The sequence below is a fragment of the Prionailurus bengalensis genome, chromosome D2 (assembly GCF_016509475.1).
Source record: "Prionailurus bengalensis isolate Pbe53 chromosome D2, Fcat_Pben_1.1_paternal_pri, whole genome shotgun sequence".
Taxonomy (NCBI): Eukaryota; Metazoa; Chordata; class Mammalia; order Carnivora; family Felidae; genus Prionailurus; species Prionailurus bengalensis.
Genome location: NC_057351.1, coordinates 50,889,991 through 50,905,083, shown reverse-complemented (window position 1 = coordinate 50,905,083; position 15,093 = coordinate 50,889,991). Strand labels below are relative to the sequence as shown.

The window sequence follows — 15,093 nt, the reverse complement described above, 5'->3', positions numbered from 1 at the left end:
TTGGGGAGTTTAAAAAGAGGGGATGGCTTTTGACATTCAAAGCAACTTTTGAGCCCTTCTCAGTCTCTCCAAAGACCTGTCTTTCTCAAGCTGGTCTCTAAAAGTCAGTGTATGTTCACTAGCCTTTGACTCTCTCTTTTCATTTGTTTCTCTTTCCTGGGTGAGCCAAGAAACACTCCACTGGGCCCCTGTCCTCTGACAGCTTATGGCTGAGGTGGGCAGCAGGGGAAGAAAGCAGTACTATAACATGATTTGTACAGGTGTATCAGGAGCATCTGGCAGGGTGAGGGGGAGTTTGGGGGATTTGGAGGAGATAAAGGACAGTTTCTTGGAGAAGGGAATGCTTGATTTAGATTTTGATACATGGAATTGAGAAGTAACAAGATAACAGAGGTCTGGGGTATATCCAGAACTGGCACAAAGTAGGCGGTGCTCAGTCAAAATTTGCAGATTTAATCAATGAACCCATGAGCTCTTGTTCTCCTTCATACCCACGTCATTACAGCCATAGCTGTCGGATGTATGTGGTTATCTAAATACATGGCCAGAAATTCACTGAACTGTGCATCTAGTGCACTGGTATGATACACCAGCAACCCCCAAAGAACCCCCTTTCTTGTTCCCAATGATGGAGCACTTACAGGAGCTTCTATGCAGTCCTTCCTCTAGGTAGACTTGTATTTGCCCCCATTCACCACATGGCTGGTAAGTCTGTGCAGTGAGCAATCTGCCCAACTTTTCACAGAAATTTTGATAAGGCATACTAGAGGAAGTAATTGCTAAACCTAGAAGTCTAATGGGACTCCACAACACATCACCAATCCAGGAAGGCTGTATCAATAATTCCCTCTCATCTTCTTGTCTTCCCATAGAAAACCCCATTACTGACCTGATATCTTCAGAATTGGTCCATCTTCTGAGCTGGGTAGTCTATCTCTGTTTGCAATGTTAGTTAGTTTTTTATTTGTTTATTTAAAATTTTTTTTTAACGTTTATTTATTTTTGAGACAGAGAGACACAGAGCATGAACGGGGGAGGGGCAGAGAGAGAGGGAGACACAGAATCGGAAACAGGCTCCAGGCTCTGAGCCATCAGCCCAGAGCCCGATGCAGGGCTCAAACTCACGGACCGCGAGATCGTGACCTGGCTGAAGTCGGACGCTTAACCGACTGTGCCACCCAGGCGCCCCTTATTTGTTTATTTTAATGTGCAAGTGACATGAAAGAGAAAAAAATTTTTTTTATATCTATACTTCTATCAAAAGTTTGGAAATGAAAACCGGATGGAGAAGGCTGGTATATTATAAAAATTAGCATTGTGAAAATAAAGAATATTCTTATGTCTTTAAGATGCAATGTATACCTGTGACAAAAAAAAAATACAACTTAAGAAGACATTAGGAAAGAAAGTGAAGGAAGAACTGGTATTTGGAAAAGATGTGCAATGATAAACTTAATGAATGGAAAAAGGACTTGAAATTTCAACAGGATTGGTTTTTTAATACAAGTAAAATGAGTGATTGTATTAGTCAAGGTTCTCTAAAGAACAGAACCCAAAAAGTGTGTGTATGCACGTATCACATGAGGAATTGGCTCATGGGATTATGGAGGCTGACAAGTCCCCACATTGGCAGGTGGCAAGCTGGAGACCCAGGAGAGCTGATGATGTAGTTCAGTCTGAAGGCTGGCAAGCTCAAGGCCAAAAAAGAACTGATATTTTAGCTTGAGTCCAATGACAGAAAACAAACAAACAAACAAACAAACAAACAAACAAACAAACAAAAACATTGTCCCAGCTTGAAGGCAGTCAGGCAGGAGGAATCCTCCCTTATATGAAGAAGGATCAGAACTTTCTATTCAGGCCTCCAATAGAGGATGAAGCCTCTCTATGTTAGGAAGGTTAATTCTGCTTTACTCAGCCATCTGATTCAAATGCTAATCTCATTCAGGAAAAAAAAAAACCTTCATACATACCCATAATAATGTTTGCCCACATATCCTGTGGCCCAGTCAAATTGACAGATAAAATTAATCATCACAGTGATGCTGCCTTGAAATTGTTGCATATTAAGTGAAAACAAAAATTTCCCTGGCAACAACTTTTTAACCAAAAGCAAGTTTACAAAGAATATTTATTGAAAACAAAAGAACACGTCCTGAACAGAAATTAGCATTTGCAAACATAATAACTATAAATTCTATTGCTCAGTATGTTGGAAATACAGCTTCGAACTTGCAGGATAAATTACATTTAAAAATCAACTTATTTGGGGGGTGCCTGGTTGGCTCAGTCAGTTAAGTGTCCAATGTCGGCTCAGGTCATGATCTCGTGGTTCTTGAGTTCAAGCCCTGCATCGAGCTCTGTGCTGACAGTTCAGAGCCTGGAGCCTGCTTTGGATTGTGTCTCCCTCTCTCTCTGCCCCTCCCCTGCTTGTTCTCTCTGTCCTCAAAAATAAATAAACATTAAAAAATTTTTTAAATCAAGTTATTTGGGGCATTTTCTATTGCAGTTGATAATCAAGTAGATATATAAAGGCTATTTGTGTTGTTGAAAATTTCGATATGACTAAATATCTTCTGGAAATGGTGTCCCAAAAAAGGCACATCATTAGGAAGTGGCTTATTTTTATGTTTGGAGAAGAATTTTGAGAATTTTTAAGTAGATTTGTCAGAATTGGTAACCATGACTACAGATGGGATTCCTGCAGGGGTCATTTTTAACATCAGACTTATGAAACATAAGCACAATGTCACAAGATTTTCTCAAGACATAGAATTTTAGCCAATTTATTGTACCATTGACTAGAAACTATTTTGAGCTCTAAACTTAAATACTGTGCAAATAATGGCTATGGTAGTTAACCATGGCCCACACATAGTTCGTGCTCCAAATAGCTGTAAATGGATGTAGTGGACACTGAGAAAATCTTGAATTGCAGAAAGACATCTACTTATTAATGTTATCAAGGAAAATCTCTCCTGGCTCATCAGTGAAGACTGGACCAGATTTAGTTCTATCTCCTTTAAATATTCTGATTCCCTGCTCCCACCCTTCTCCTTTTTAAAAAAGCATATAGGGGCATCTGGGTGACTCAGTGGGTTAAGCATCTGACTCTTGATTTTGGCTCAGGTCATGTTCTCATGGTTCGTGAGATCGAGCCCCGCATCAGGCTCCATGCTGTTAGCATGGAGCCTGCTTGGGATTCTCTCTCTCCTTTTCTCTCTCTCCTCCCCCTCTCAAAATAAAGAAATAAATAATTTTTAAAAAATAATAAAAAAGCATGTAAACTGATTTTTTCACGTATAGCAAAATTGTGCTTTTGGTAAACTCATCTGTCTGGGAATAATCTAGGTCATTTTCTGCATAGAAACTGGTTTCCTGGTATGAAAATTATGGGCTAACCTCATACTGTAGCATCGAGACTATGATCCAAAAAAAGTACTCTGATTCAAACATTTAAACTTTATGATAATACCACTTAACTTGTCCTTTTCAATTAATATCATTAGTAGGAATGAAAATTACACAAGGAAGTTTTGCTATTTAAGGACCCATATTACAGCCTCAATCTGGCATCTTGGCCTAGAAAACTTAAAATACATATGTGATATTTTACAGAAAACGTTTGATGAGCCCTTCTTGAAATCAGTGTTCCACAAGGGTTGATGTCCTGTCTTCCATCTCCTAGCCAAACCTGGGGTCACTTGAAAATTTGTGTGTGTGTTTTTTTTAGGCTTATTATTGTCACAATAATTGAGAAATGGGATGGCTGATACTAGCTTTAGCAGGAAGGGTCCAGGGACGCTAACTACCCCGCAGTGTATGAGAAAGTCTCGTACTATGAACACTTGTTCCTCGTCTGGCATGGGTAAAGCTTGTTTAGCATTTTTTTTTCCATCTAGAATCTAAATAGGTTTTCTATATAAATGCACAGCAATTTTTTTCACAATTTTTATATGCACAGAAGATTCCAGGAATGTAACTATTGAGTAAACAGAGGGAAGACTGTACTTTACTTTGCTTGGAATTAGGAGTTGTTGGAACTGCAAGAGAACTATAAGAGCTGTTACTAATTTCAAAAAATCACGTCATTGCAGTAACACTGCTTTTGTTATTTGGGTTGACAATGCAGCACACCTGTATCACTCCGCACTTTTTTTTTTAATTGTTTAATGTTTATTTACTTTTGAGAGAGAGAGAGAGAGAGAGAGAGAGAGAGAGAGAGAGGCAGAGTGCGAGTAGGGGAGAGGCAGAGAGAGAGAGGGAGACACAGAATCTGAAGCAGGCTCCAGGCTCTGATCTGTCAGCACAGAGCCCAACGCAGGGCTTGAACCCACCAACCACGAGATCATGACCTGAGCCAAAGTCGGGTGCTTAACTGACTGAGCCACCCAGGTGGCCCTATCACTCTGCATTTATAGCAGTTACATTTATAGTTACTCACTTATATACATATTACATATATTACCACACATACCCTTATATACATACATATATGTATATCATCATCCTATATATAATATCTAATATGTGTTAAATAAGTATATATATGTAGCCTAAAGGCTAAATTTTAAGTAAAATTAAAAATATTACATGTACATTAGAAGTGCTGATGATATTCAGTTAGTTATCTTAATTCTAAATTTAAATATATTAGAATCTAAACATAATTATTAGAAAAGTGTCCCACATATTTGTGGAACCTTGTCCCCTTTCCTCCAGTCTACTGATGAAATTTGTACTTGAACTACAATGTTGTCTCTGTGAATTCTTTGGTTTTCCCAGTCAGATCCGTGCCTATTTCCTATGGACTCCCACATCTTCATTTCAGACCTATATTATGAGGCTTTTCATATAGTACTACAACTTGGAGTATTAGACACTTAATAAATGTTGACTCAACCGGAGTGAATGATGCTTTTATGGGTTTTTCTTTAAACTTCTTTAGGTTAAAGAACTTCATTTTTCTTCTTTTGTATATTTTTCAATATTTATTTTGAGAGAGAGAGAGAGAGAGAGAGAGAGAGAGTGTGTGTGTGTGTGTGTGTGTGTGTGTGTGTGTGTGCACGAGCTGGGGATGGGTAGAGAGAGGGAGAGAGAATCCCAAGCAGTTTCCATGCTGTCAGCACAGAGCCTGACGAGGGGCTCGATCTCATCAACTGCGAGATCATGACCCGAGCCGAAATCAAGAGTGGACGCTAAACTGATTGAGCCACCCAGGCGCTCCCATTTTTCTTTTAGTTAGTCCTTCAGGTTCAGCCCATGAAAGACAACATTGTTGAATTTGTTCCCTGACAGAAGCTTTCCATGGAGGTTTTCTCTTTGTGAAATTTGTATTGAGGAACAGATTTCCCACTAGGGGGTGGGCATGTACCACTTATATTTCAAAATGGTCCTAGTATGAAAAAATTGAGCAATTTAAAAATAAACAAGTGTTCTTGGATCTGTCTGTTCTTTGATTTTCTATTTATCTTTTTTTTATCACAATTTTTTAAAGTTACATTTATTTGTGAAGAGAATGAAAAATTTCTAAATGGAAGGAACCAAAGAAATAAAGTTCATTTTAGTATTCAGCATTAAGGGATAATACAAAGGTGGCATCATTGAAGGATGCATGTATCTAAAATAAAACAAAACCCACAATTCACTTTTAAGCTGAGGAATTATTCTAAATCATGAATGACTTGGCTATAGGCATTATTCTACCCTCAGTTTATTTGACAAATGTTTACTGAACACCTAGTATGTGGCAGAAATAAAATACCCTTGCCTTGGGGAGTTCGCAGTCTAATGGGAAGATAGTCATGTAAATATAAAGCATACTGCAAAGGTAGGTGCTGTAATAAAAATAGGAAAAAAAAATGCTTCAAGAGTCTAGAAAGGATGACACTAGCTACGGTAAAGGGGGTTGCCACAGAGAAAGGGGAATTTCTGGTCCTAAACTAGCTGCTTTTATCCCAACTGAACCTCCCCGATGTCTGTTGACAGACTTGAGTCCTTGAGTGAGGATGTGTGTTCTGTCTTCTCTCTCTGTGCTACTGCTCAACAGACCAGCTGGTAGCCACAGGGTATTATTTGGATATTTATATGTACTAATCTTAGCACTACATTTGCCCAAGCATTCTGGTTTTCCTAGTCTTTTCTCATCCAATTCTGGGACCAAGGGACACCCAGGCAAATCATTTAGTTGAGTGAGGCAATGGGGTGTAAAAGTGAGTAGCTGAAAAACTTTGGGGAAGTAAGAGTAGCTGTAGGAAGTCAGCTGTGTCGGGCATTGGACGTTACTGGAACTCCAGTCAGCATGACGTTAATACGCTTAATCGATTAGTGAGTTGCCAATGGGTCCTGTGGCATAGAAAGGTTTATTTTACTTGCGTTTCTTAAAGTAAATCTACATTGTCAGAGTATGCTGGTTTTAGGGCAAAAGACTCTCCCAAGCTTATGTCCTATGGTTGGGTACGTGTGCGTCTGTGTAGATATGAGTAAGCATGTGCATGTAGATGAGCTAGATGTGTACCTAGAGGGAAGAAGAGCTTATAAAAAGATGGTAATGCCTGTTGTAGGACTCAGCTGCTCTTCTCTGCTACCCTTGAGCGGTTCTGAAAGAAGGAGATTACCAGTTGGAAGCATCAGAAAGCTATAGTCTCAAGTGCCCTCATTGACAATTTTATGAGACTGCTGTTATAGGAAATGAGAGTCTAGACAAGGTTTGGTACTTTTTAAAGCAGCAGAGTTATTTTTTAAATGAGAGAAATAAAACGGATGAAGACTAAAGACATGATTTGATTTAAATGCCAACGCTTCTCTTAGTGTCTTCAGTATAACTGCCAAAGAGTGGGTAGGCAGGGGGAGGGGGAGGGAAGCAACACCTTGAGATGGATTTTAAAACGCGAGGAAACAAGGGGCAAAACCCTTTTTTAGGTGAATGCTTAGGTATTTTATGAATATTTTGCGAAGCTGTATCTTTAGCTTTTCTTCATGAGGAGATTATGGAAACGTATGCGTGAGATTTTTAGCATTTTTATGAAGAGAGGATGATTTGTTAGTCAAGGTTAGAGGAAAACAAGGAATTCCAGATAGTTCTGTCAGGATTTTGGAATAGTGATGGATGAAATTTAAACTCAACATAAGCAAGGTAATGCTGCAGAAGCTGAGATTTTCAATAACTATGTTTATGCATTGTGACAGCTTATAAATTAAAAACTTAGCCACTCTAAGAAAATACACTCAGCCATCACCGAGGATAATGTAATAGAGGTGACTGCTCTATAAAAAGGGGAGTTTGGACCTGATGCCATATGGAAAATGGAAGAGGAAGTAAATTTGAAAGTAGTATTTTACTGAGTATTTGGTGCATTTATATGTCCTACACTTAAAAAACAAACGTAAAAAACATCAGAAGCTGCTATGGATTGTAAGCGGGCTGGGTAAGAGCTGGCAGGAATGTGGGTGGCAAACTATATCGACTGTAGATTTAAATAATAAAACTATACAAATTCTTTGTATAATTATGTAACGTGGAATATTACTTAAAAGAGCCAAGACAGAACGTAAGTTGCTCTGATTACTCAGGGAAAAAACAAATACGAGGAAAGTCAAAAAAAGTTAAAGTGAGTTAAAAAATCAAAATGAGGAAAGTCAGAAGTAGCTTGTGAAATTACCACCTTAAAGAAATGTTTAAGAGGGGCTTGACACAATTCTAAACTGAAAACCAAAAAATTAAACCATTTCAATGTAGTCATGTGTGATCTTGGACAAGTCATTAAACTTCTCCCAACCTCTCTTTCCCTCTCTGTCTTGAAGGATAAACAAATGGTGTCTTTGATGGCTTCCGGCTGCAAACTAGTTTCCTTTTGTCTGAAATTATGTTTAATACTCACATAAGACTGAAGAAATTTCCTCATCCATTTCCTTAACCATTAAATGGTATTGCTTTGTAGCCTACATGTAGTCTCTTCCACTCTTCCTCTGACTCAAGGTATTGACCTGCTTATCTCATGCAGAGGAGAGCCCCTGACCTTTTCATGGTGAACACTGGCCCACCATTTAGGGATTTTTTTTTTTTTTACTTAAAAAAAAAAATCTGATTTTGAATGGGTAGAGAGAAGAAATTGGACATAGTAATCAGGTAAACCTAGGTTTGAAGCCTATTACCAGCTGAAGGCAACTGTATTTCTTTATCTGGAAAAATAGGGCTACTACCCACCTTGAAGAAGGAGAGTATTAGCTCTCAGATCAATACATTTTGAGGTTTCTGTTCCTTTTCTTCCTATTTATAATCTGCTAGGGCCTAACTAGAAAAGAAAACAGATTGGATTGTTTCCAGAGTCTTAAACTAAAGGAATCACTGCTTGCTTCCAATAAAACCTTTAAACAAAATGGAGTGGAGTAAGTCTCACAAATGATAGAAATCAGACACTCTTACAGGGTTTGAATACCAAGGGGATTTTAGGCAATAGGCATTAAGTCAACATACACCTCCAGGATTCTTCTGCAGGGCATTGTAACCGGTCATTTCTTCGCTTATGTGCAACATTTCCAGAATACTATGGGATAAATTAACCCTCATTTCAATATATTAGGCTTTGAAGTCTGAATATAAAAGCAGCCAGGGATTATTTTCAGAGCCCGAGAGGCCTGCTTCTAGACGCTGGGGGGTTAGTCAGAATGGGTTGAAGCCCATGGAGGTCCCTTCCCCAGAGCCCAGCCCCCAGCCCCCCAGCTCCACCCGGGTGCCAAGACCTGAAGGCATCTCACCCTCTCCCTGTTTTCTTTCTTCAGATTTCCCACCCCCCACCCTTTTGGCTGCTTCTCCTTTTCCATCTTCGCTTTTTCCCATAAGTGGTCAAAATAGGAAACGGAAGTATCTATTTGTTGCTTGGTGTAGTGCTCGAAAAAAGGTTTTTTAATTAAGAAAAAAAAATCCTCTCCAGGTTCTTCATTTCGCAATGAGTCCGAACGTCCTCTGGCCCCCGAGTCCTCCCCCATCCGAGTGTCGTTCATACAATGAGGAGGCTCGGGTCTGTCGGAGGGGGTCTGCGCCTCCAGCCGCACGGCAGGATCTGCGAGCGAGCGAACCGGCTCGGGATCCCGGGAGGCGCGTGGAGCACCGCCCCCCGCCCAGCTGGGAGGCGCGGGAGAGGCGGCGGCCCGACACAGCCGGGGAAACCCGTCCCGGGAGCCCGAGTGGCGCGGGCAGCGGCGGCGGCGGCGGCAGCGGCGGGGACGCGGCGCGGCTGCCGCAGGGGAGCGGCGGCGGCGGCGGCGGCGGCGGCGGCGGCGGCGGGCGCGAGGGGCGGGGCGCACTCCGCAACTTCTGCCGCTGCCTCCCGGGCGCGCTCGGCCGAGGCGCGCGGCTGCTGCGGGCTGCGGGCTGCGGGGCGGCCAGCCGAGCCGTGCCCACCGGCCCGCGAGCCGCGCGTCCCGGGCGTCCGTCGGTGCCGGAGGCGCCTCCCGCAGGGAGACTCGGCGCGGCCGCGCTCCCGCGTGGTCCGCAGCGGCTGGGGGCCCGGGACGTGCCGGGCCGCGAGGCCGAGCCGAGGCGCCCCCCAGCGGCCGGCGCCGGCCCCATGGCTGCGCCGGGCGGAGCGGAACCGGCGAGGTGAAGCCCCCGGGCCGGTGGCCGGAGCGCGTGGCGGGGGCGCCGGCTCCATGGGCAGCAGCGCACAGCGGCACGATGATGGACGTTAACAGCAGCGGCCGCCCGGACCTCTACGGGCACCTCCGCTCTTTGCTCCTGCCGGAGGTGGGGCGCGGGCTGCCGGACCTGAGCCCCGACGGCGCCGGCCCGGTCGCGGGCTCCTGGGCGCCTCACCTGCTGCGCGGGGTCCCAGAGGTGACCGCCAGCCCGGTGCCCACCTGGGACGCGCCGCCGGACAATGCCTCCGGCTGCTGGGAGCAGATCAACTACGGCAGAGCCGAGAAAGTTGTGATCGGTTCCATCCTGACGCTCATCACGCTGCTGACGATCGCCGGCAACTGCCTGGTGGTGATCTCGGTGTGCTTCGTCAAGAAGCTCCGCCAGCCCTCCAACTACCTGATCGTGTCCCTGGCGCTGGCCGACCTCTCGGTGGCCGTGGCGGTCATGCCCTTCGTCAGCGTCACCGACCTCATCGGGGGCAAGTGGATCTTTGGCCACTTCTTCTGCAACGTCTTCATCGCCATGGACGTCATGTGCTGCACGGCCTCGATCATGACCCTGTGCGTGATCAGCATCGACAGGTAAGGTAAGGGCCGGGCCGCCCGGTCCCGGGGTCCGCCTGGGGATGTGCGGGCTGCTCCCCCCCTTCCCCCGGCGCTTGCCTTTCTTAGGAGGATAAGCCAGACCCCTCAGAGGGATAAAGGGCTGCGCCTAAAATATCAACCCCCACACACCAACCGAGCAACTTCAGTTACAGCATAGCCTATATACACCTTTAAAAGAAGAGTCCAAAATGTTCTAGTTTACTGTAGTGAGGATTTTAAGACCAAAGTTAAAGTATTTTAAGCATTAGCAGTTCCACCAGGGGGTCCCTTGGCTTGGTTTTCAGACGGAAGGGATTTGATCCTCTCTGAACTTGACAAACCCTTGCTGTGAGCCTGGAAGTGTCATTTCTTACTTTAAGAAATCAGTCGTTGAAAAGCCTCCTTGTTTCCTGATTTTGGGAGCTGCTCCCCAGGGCCAGTGAAGGAACTGAGGATGGTTCCAGAATTGGGGGTTCTACATGTCGGAACGTTGCATTCCTATGATTGCTGATTCTGAATCGCATGCTTTTCGAAGTCTGATTTTAGTGTTTGGCATCGCTGTCTGTATCCCGCAGGCGTGCTGACTGGAGCCTAACTCCGTATCTGAATGGTTGGTTCTAGCACTTCATCATATCTCTTGGGAATCTTCTCTTGAGAACTCCCCAGTGGAGTAATTGAAACAGAGGCTGACCATTTGTCAGAGATGCTGGGGGAAAAATTCCTGTCTTGGGTGTCGGATAGGGCTAGGAGACCCCAGGGTTTCTTCAGACTCTAGGACTACAGAATTCTGCAGTGGAGCATCTTTGGTCCTAGAAATACAGTGCAACTGACAGCTTGAAGTATGGTCCCAGTGCTCTTTGGCCACACAATAACACTGTGTTTCTCTTGAAACTGAAATATTAAACCTTAATATTCACCCACATAATTCTGATGTTTTAAAACTAGCACAGGACTGGCATCCTGTTGTGTTTAATGATACAGAGAAATGATTGCTTATTTTCTTTGTGGACCTACAGAACCTTTAAATGTGTAAACCTTTCAGCACAGAAGAAATAATTGGTGGCTCCACATTTAAAATGACAGTGCCTCAAAGGATGGTGTAGCACGAAACTGAGATTTTCTTCCTTTTCCTCCCTGTAAACACTGCTATTTGTGGTTTGTTGATGTTTAACATGTTCTCCTATTTTACTGCTTGACCAGGGTTTAGAATTACTGAAGAAAGGGGATGATAGGAAAGGGGTATTTTCAAGAAAAAAAAAAATATATTGTATCTGCGTTTAAAGATCTAGGTTATTTTTAAAAAATTGATCCTGCCATTTTCTATATCATGCTAGGTAGGAGCCTCCGACAGCAAACAAGGAATTAGTTTTTAGAGTAGTGCGTGAACAGCATATATAAGAATATTAGCTCTAAACTTGACAGCTGAAGTTCTGAATTACTGTAGTTAAGAATGACAAAAACATATGCACTCACAGTCTGGCTGTGGCAACAGGAACTAGGGGAGTGCACTCAATATACATAGTAAGTATATACATGAATTGTAAGCATAAAAATTGGACCGCTAAGCCTGTCTGAGCTTCTTGCATGAATGCAGTCCTTTTAAATGGAATTTAGTGTAATGCAACAAATATTAATTTATGGTGCAAGAAGTACATTTATAATTTTTTCATTTCATAATTGATACTAACTCGTGTCCTAACACAGCCAGTGCTTCTGTTCTGCTGGGCACGTTCAGGTTTGGCTTGGGACGACCCTGAGGTTCCTATATATGAGCCAAAGGCTTTCTTCACTCAGTGTGCACATGTGACTTACCAGCAAGCAGCAGGCATGTCTCAGATACAGAGAGGTTAATCCTTCTTGGCAAGAGCTTCTAATTTCTTTGTCACGTATATCCTTACAATTGTCACAAATTGTGATATTACATAGGGATATAGATTCTGTCTCCTTATTTCCTCCTATTAAGAAGTGTCCCATTGGTGAATTCTGCTTAAAAATTATTTTAGAGGAGGAACATATCATTTTTTTAGATAAATGAAAAACTTAACACTGGAAGAAGACACAGATTGCTTTTCTTCCAAGAACACACAGAAATAAAAATGAGAAAAAATAAAAAAAAGAAATTAAAAAATAAATTTAAAAAAATGAGAAAAAAGAAAATGTGTTTGATGTCTAAGGTGAATTATTTCTTTTTTTCTTTTGTAAAGTTTATTTATTTTGAGAGAGACAGAGAGCTAGTGCAGGGGTGGAGGAGGGACAGAGAGAGAAGGGGAGAGAGAGAGAGAGAGAGAGAGAGAGAGAGAGAGAGAATCCTAAGCAGGCTCCAGGCTATCAGCACAGAGCCTGGCTTGGGGCTCGATCCCACAACAGTGAGATCATGACCCGAGCCCAAGTAAAGTGTCGGATGCTTAACCAACTGAGCCACACAGGTGCCCCTAAGGTGAATTCTTTCTAAAGAGGTTGTTTTCTTCAGTTCCATTGTAGAATATGACCAATGATACAAAAACGTGCTAAGAAAATATGAAAAATTTTAGTCTTCATTTATTCATTCCATCTTGAGTTCAAGGTTAGGTTACAGTGTGCTTTGTGCAGCATAATTAAAGATGAATAATAATCTTGCTTTTGTGCTCTTACTGTATTACAAGAGTTTGGCTATCTATTGAGCATTTCACTTATCCAAAATGGAGCCTTTGATTTTTCTTAGCCACACCCCACCTCACCTGGATGCTTTTCTAGCCTTTTCCAATGCAATTTCATGCCATTCTTCTTAGGTGGCCGCATTCCCTTCCCCATCCTCTTCAGATAATGAATGATTCATGATCATTGAAAAAGTAACAGTCATTGGATGGGAACGCTGTAATCCTTCCACTACCAAACAGTCTTTCACGTTATATCTGTACCTGTTTTTATTTCGGTCCAGTTAAAAAATGAGATGATATTGTGTCCCGGCCAAGGCCGAACCACCCACACCTCACATCTTCCCATCTCCTTTTACCCCAAGGATTTTGTTCCTTCCTTGATCCCTCCTCTCTTGTCTTCAGTGTTTTCTCTCAATGGGCCAAGCTTGATCTTCTAGTTTCTTTTGGCCTCACTTCTCCCTCCAGTAACTGGAGTTAAGCTGCTCAAAGAACTGTGCCCACAACCTGTCTTTGTTTCCTTCCTCCTCAGGTAGGTAAGTTTGACACTTATCAGGTCTACTGGAATATTTTAACTCGCCTTCCTAGCTTCACTTCTGTCCACCCTGCATCCATTGCCCATAAAGAAGCTAGAATGATCTCTTTATAAAAAAAATTGTTTAAAAAAAATTGATTCTAAGTGAGATAACATTTACATATAGTGAAATGCAAAGATAATAAATGCATAGTCTGATGAGTTTTGACAAATGTCTGTACCCATGTAGCCAACACTCCAGCCAGGATGTAGAATATTTTTATAATTTCAGAAAGTTCCCTTGTACCCCTATTAGAATGATCTTTTATTTAAATTGTTTTGAACGTTTTTTATTTATTTTTGAGACAGAGAGAGACAGAGCGTGAACGGGGGAGGGGCAGAGAGAGAGGGAGACACAGAATGGGAAACAGGCTCCAGGCTCCGAGCCATCAGCCCAGAGCCCGACGCGGGGCTCGAACTCACGGACCGCGAGATCGTGACCTGAGCTGAAGTCGGACGCTTAACCGACTGAGCCACCCAGGCACCCCTAGAATGATCTTTTAAAAATAGAAATCACATTATATTTTATAAATAGTTCAAAAACATGCAAAAACAGTTCTATATGTTGTTTAGGTGAGCTTATCTAAGGCGTAAAGGAAAAAATAGTGCAGAGGAATGGAGAACACCAAATTCATGAGAGTGGTTATCTCTGGTGGGGTAGATGGAGGTGTCATGAGAGACTAGCTCACGGAACTATACTGGTAATGTTTTGTTTCTAATTCTAATGGTTGATACAGTCTTGTTTTTCTTTGTATAACTTTCCGTATGTCCGAAATACATTTTTAAATGTCTTTTGGAAATACACATGGGAAATGAATAAGCCTAAGCGTAGAGCGTGCTGAGTTTCTACAAAGTGAACACCGTAGTGTCGTCTGCCACTAGATCAAGAAACTGAATACTACAACCTTCTGCCCCTTTCCAGTTTCTGCTGCTCCCAAGGATGACGGTTGTCCTGACTTTTTAGCATCATGAATGAGTTTTACTTGGTTAGAACCTCATATAAAGGGAATAGTAGAGTATGTACTCTTAAAAAAAGTTTTGTTAATGTTTATTTATTTATTTATTTATTTATTTATTTATTTATAGAGACAGAGACAGAAGGCAAGCAGGGGAGGGGCAGATAGAAAGGGAGACGCAGAATCCGAAGCAGGCTCCAGGCTCTGAGCTGTCAGCACAGAGCCTGACGTGGTGCTCGAACTCATGAACCGCGAGGGATCATGACCTGAGTTAAAGTCAGACGCTTAACCGACTGAGCCACCCAGGAGCCCCTATATAGAGAATATACTCTTAATTCTGGCTTCTTTTGCTCAGTATATGTGTGATTCATCCATAGATTTTAGTCTGTCAGTATTTTATTTATTTGGTGAGTAGTATTCCAGTTATCTTGCTTATCAATTCACCTGTAGATAGACATTTGAATTGTTTCTAGTTTCTGGTTATTACTAATAGTGCCACTGTAAACATTTAGTTATACGCATGTCATTTTGTGGACATGTTTACATTTCTTTTGGATAAATATTATGCTGTATAGTAATGTACCTTATTGTATTTTATTTATCCCCTTACATCTTTTGTGTTATTGTTGTCATGCATTTTAATCTACATATTTAAAAGATCTAATCTATTATTTTTGTTATTTTAAACAGTTAATAGCCACTCTTA

General features: G+C 42.3%; 1 protein-coding gene across 2 annotated transcripts in view; it reads left to right on the top strand.

Annotated features, from left to right (window-relative positions):
• Positions 1–9,542: 9,542 nt before the first annotated feature.
• HTR7 (5-hydroxytryptamine receptor 7) overlaps positions 9,543–15,093 on the top strand; it is an 82,791-nt gene continuing 77,240 nt past the window's right edge. For both annotated transcript variants that reach the window (XM_043596952.1, XM_043596953.1), the window contains exon 1: positions 9,543–10,221. In XM_043596952.1, coding sequence (XP_043452887.1) covers positions 9,677–10,221 — 545 coding nt within the window. In that variant the 5' untranslated portion in view covers positions 9,543–9,676. The remainder of the gene's footprint in view (positions 10,222–15,093) is intronic.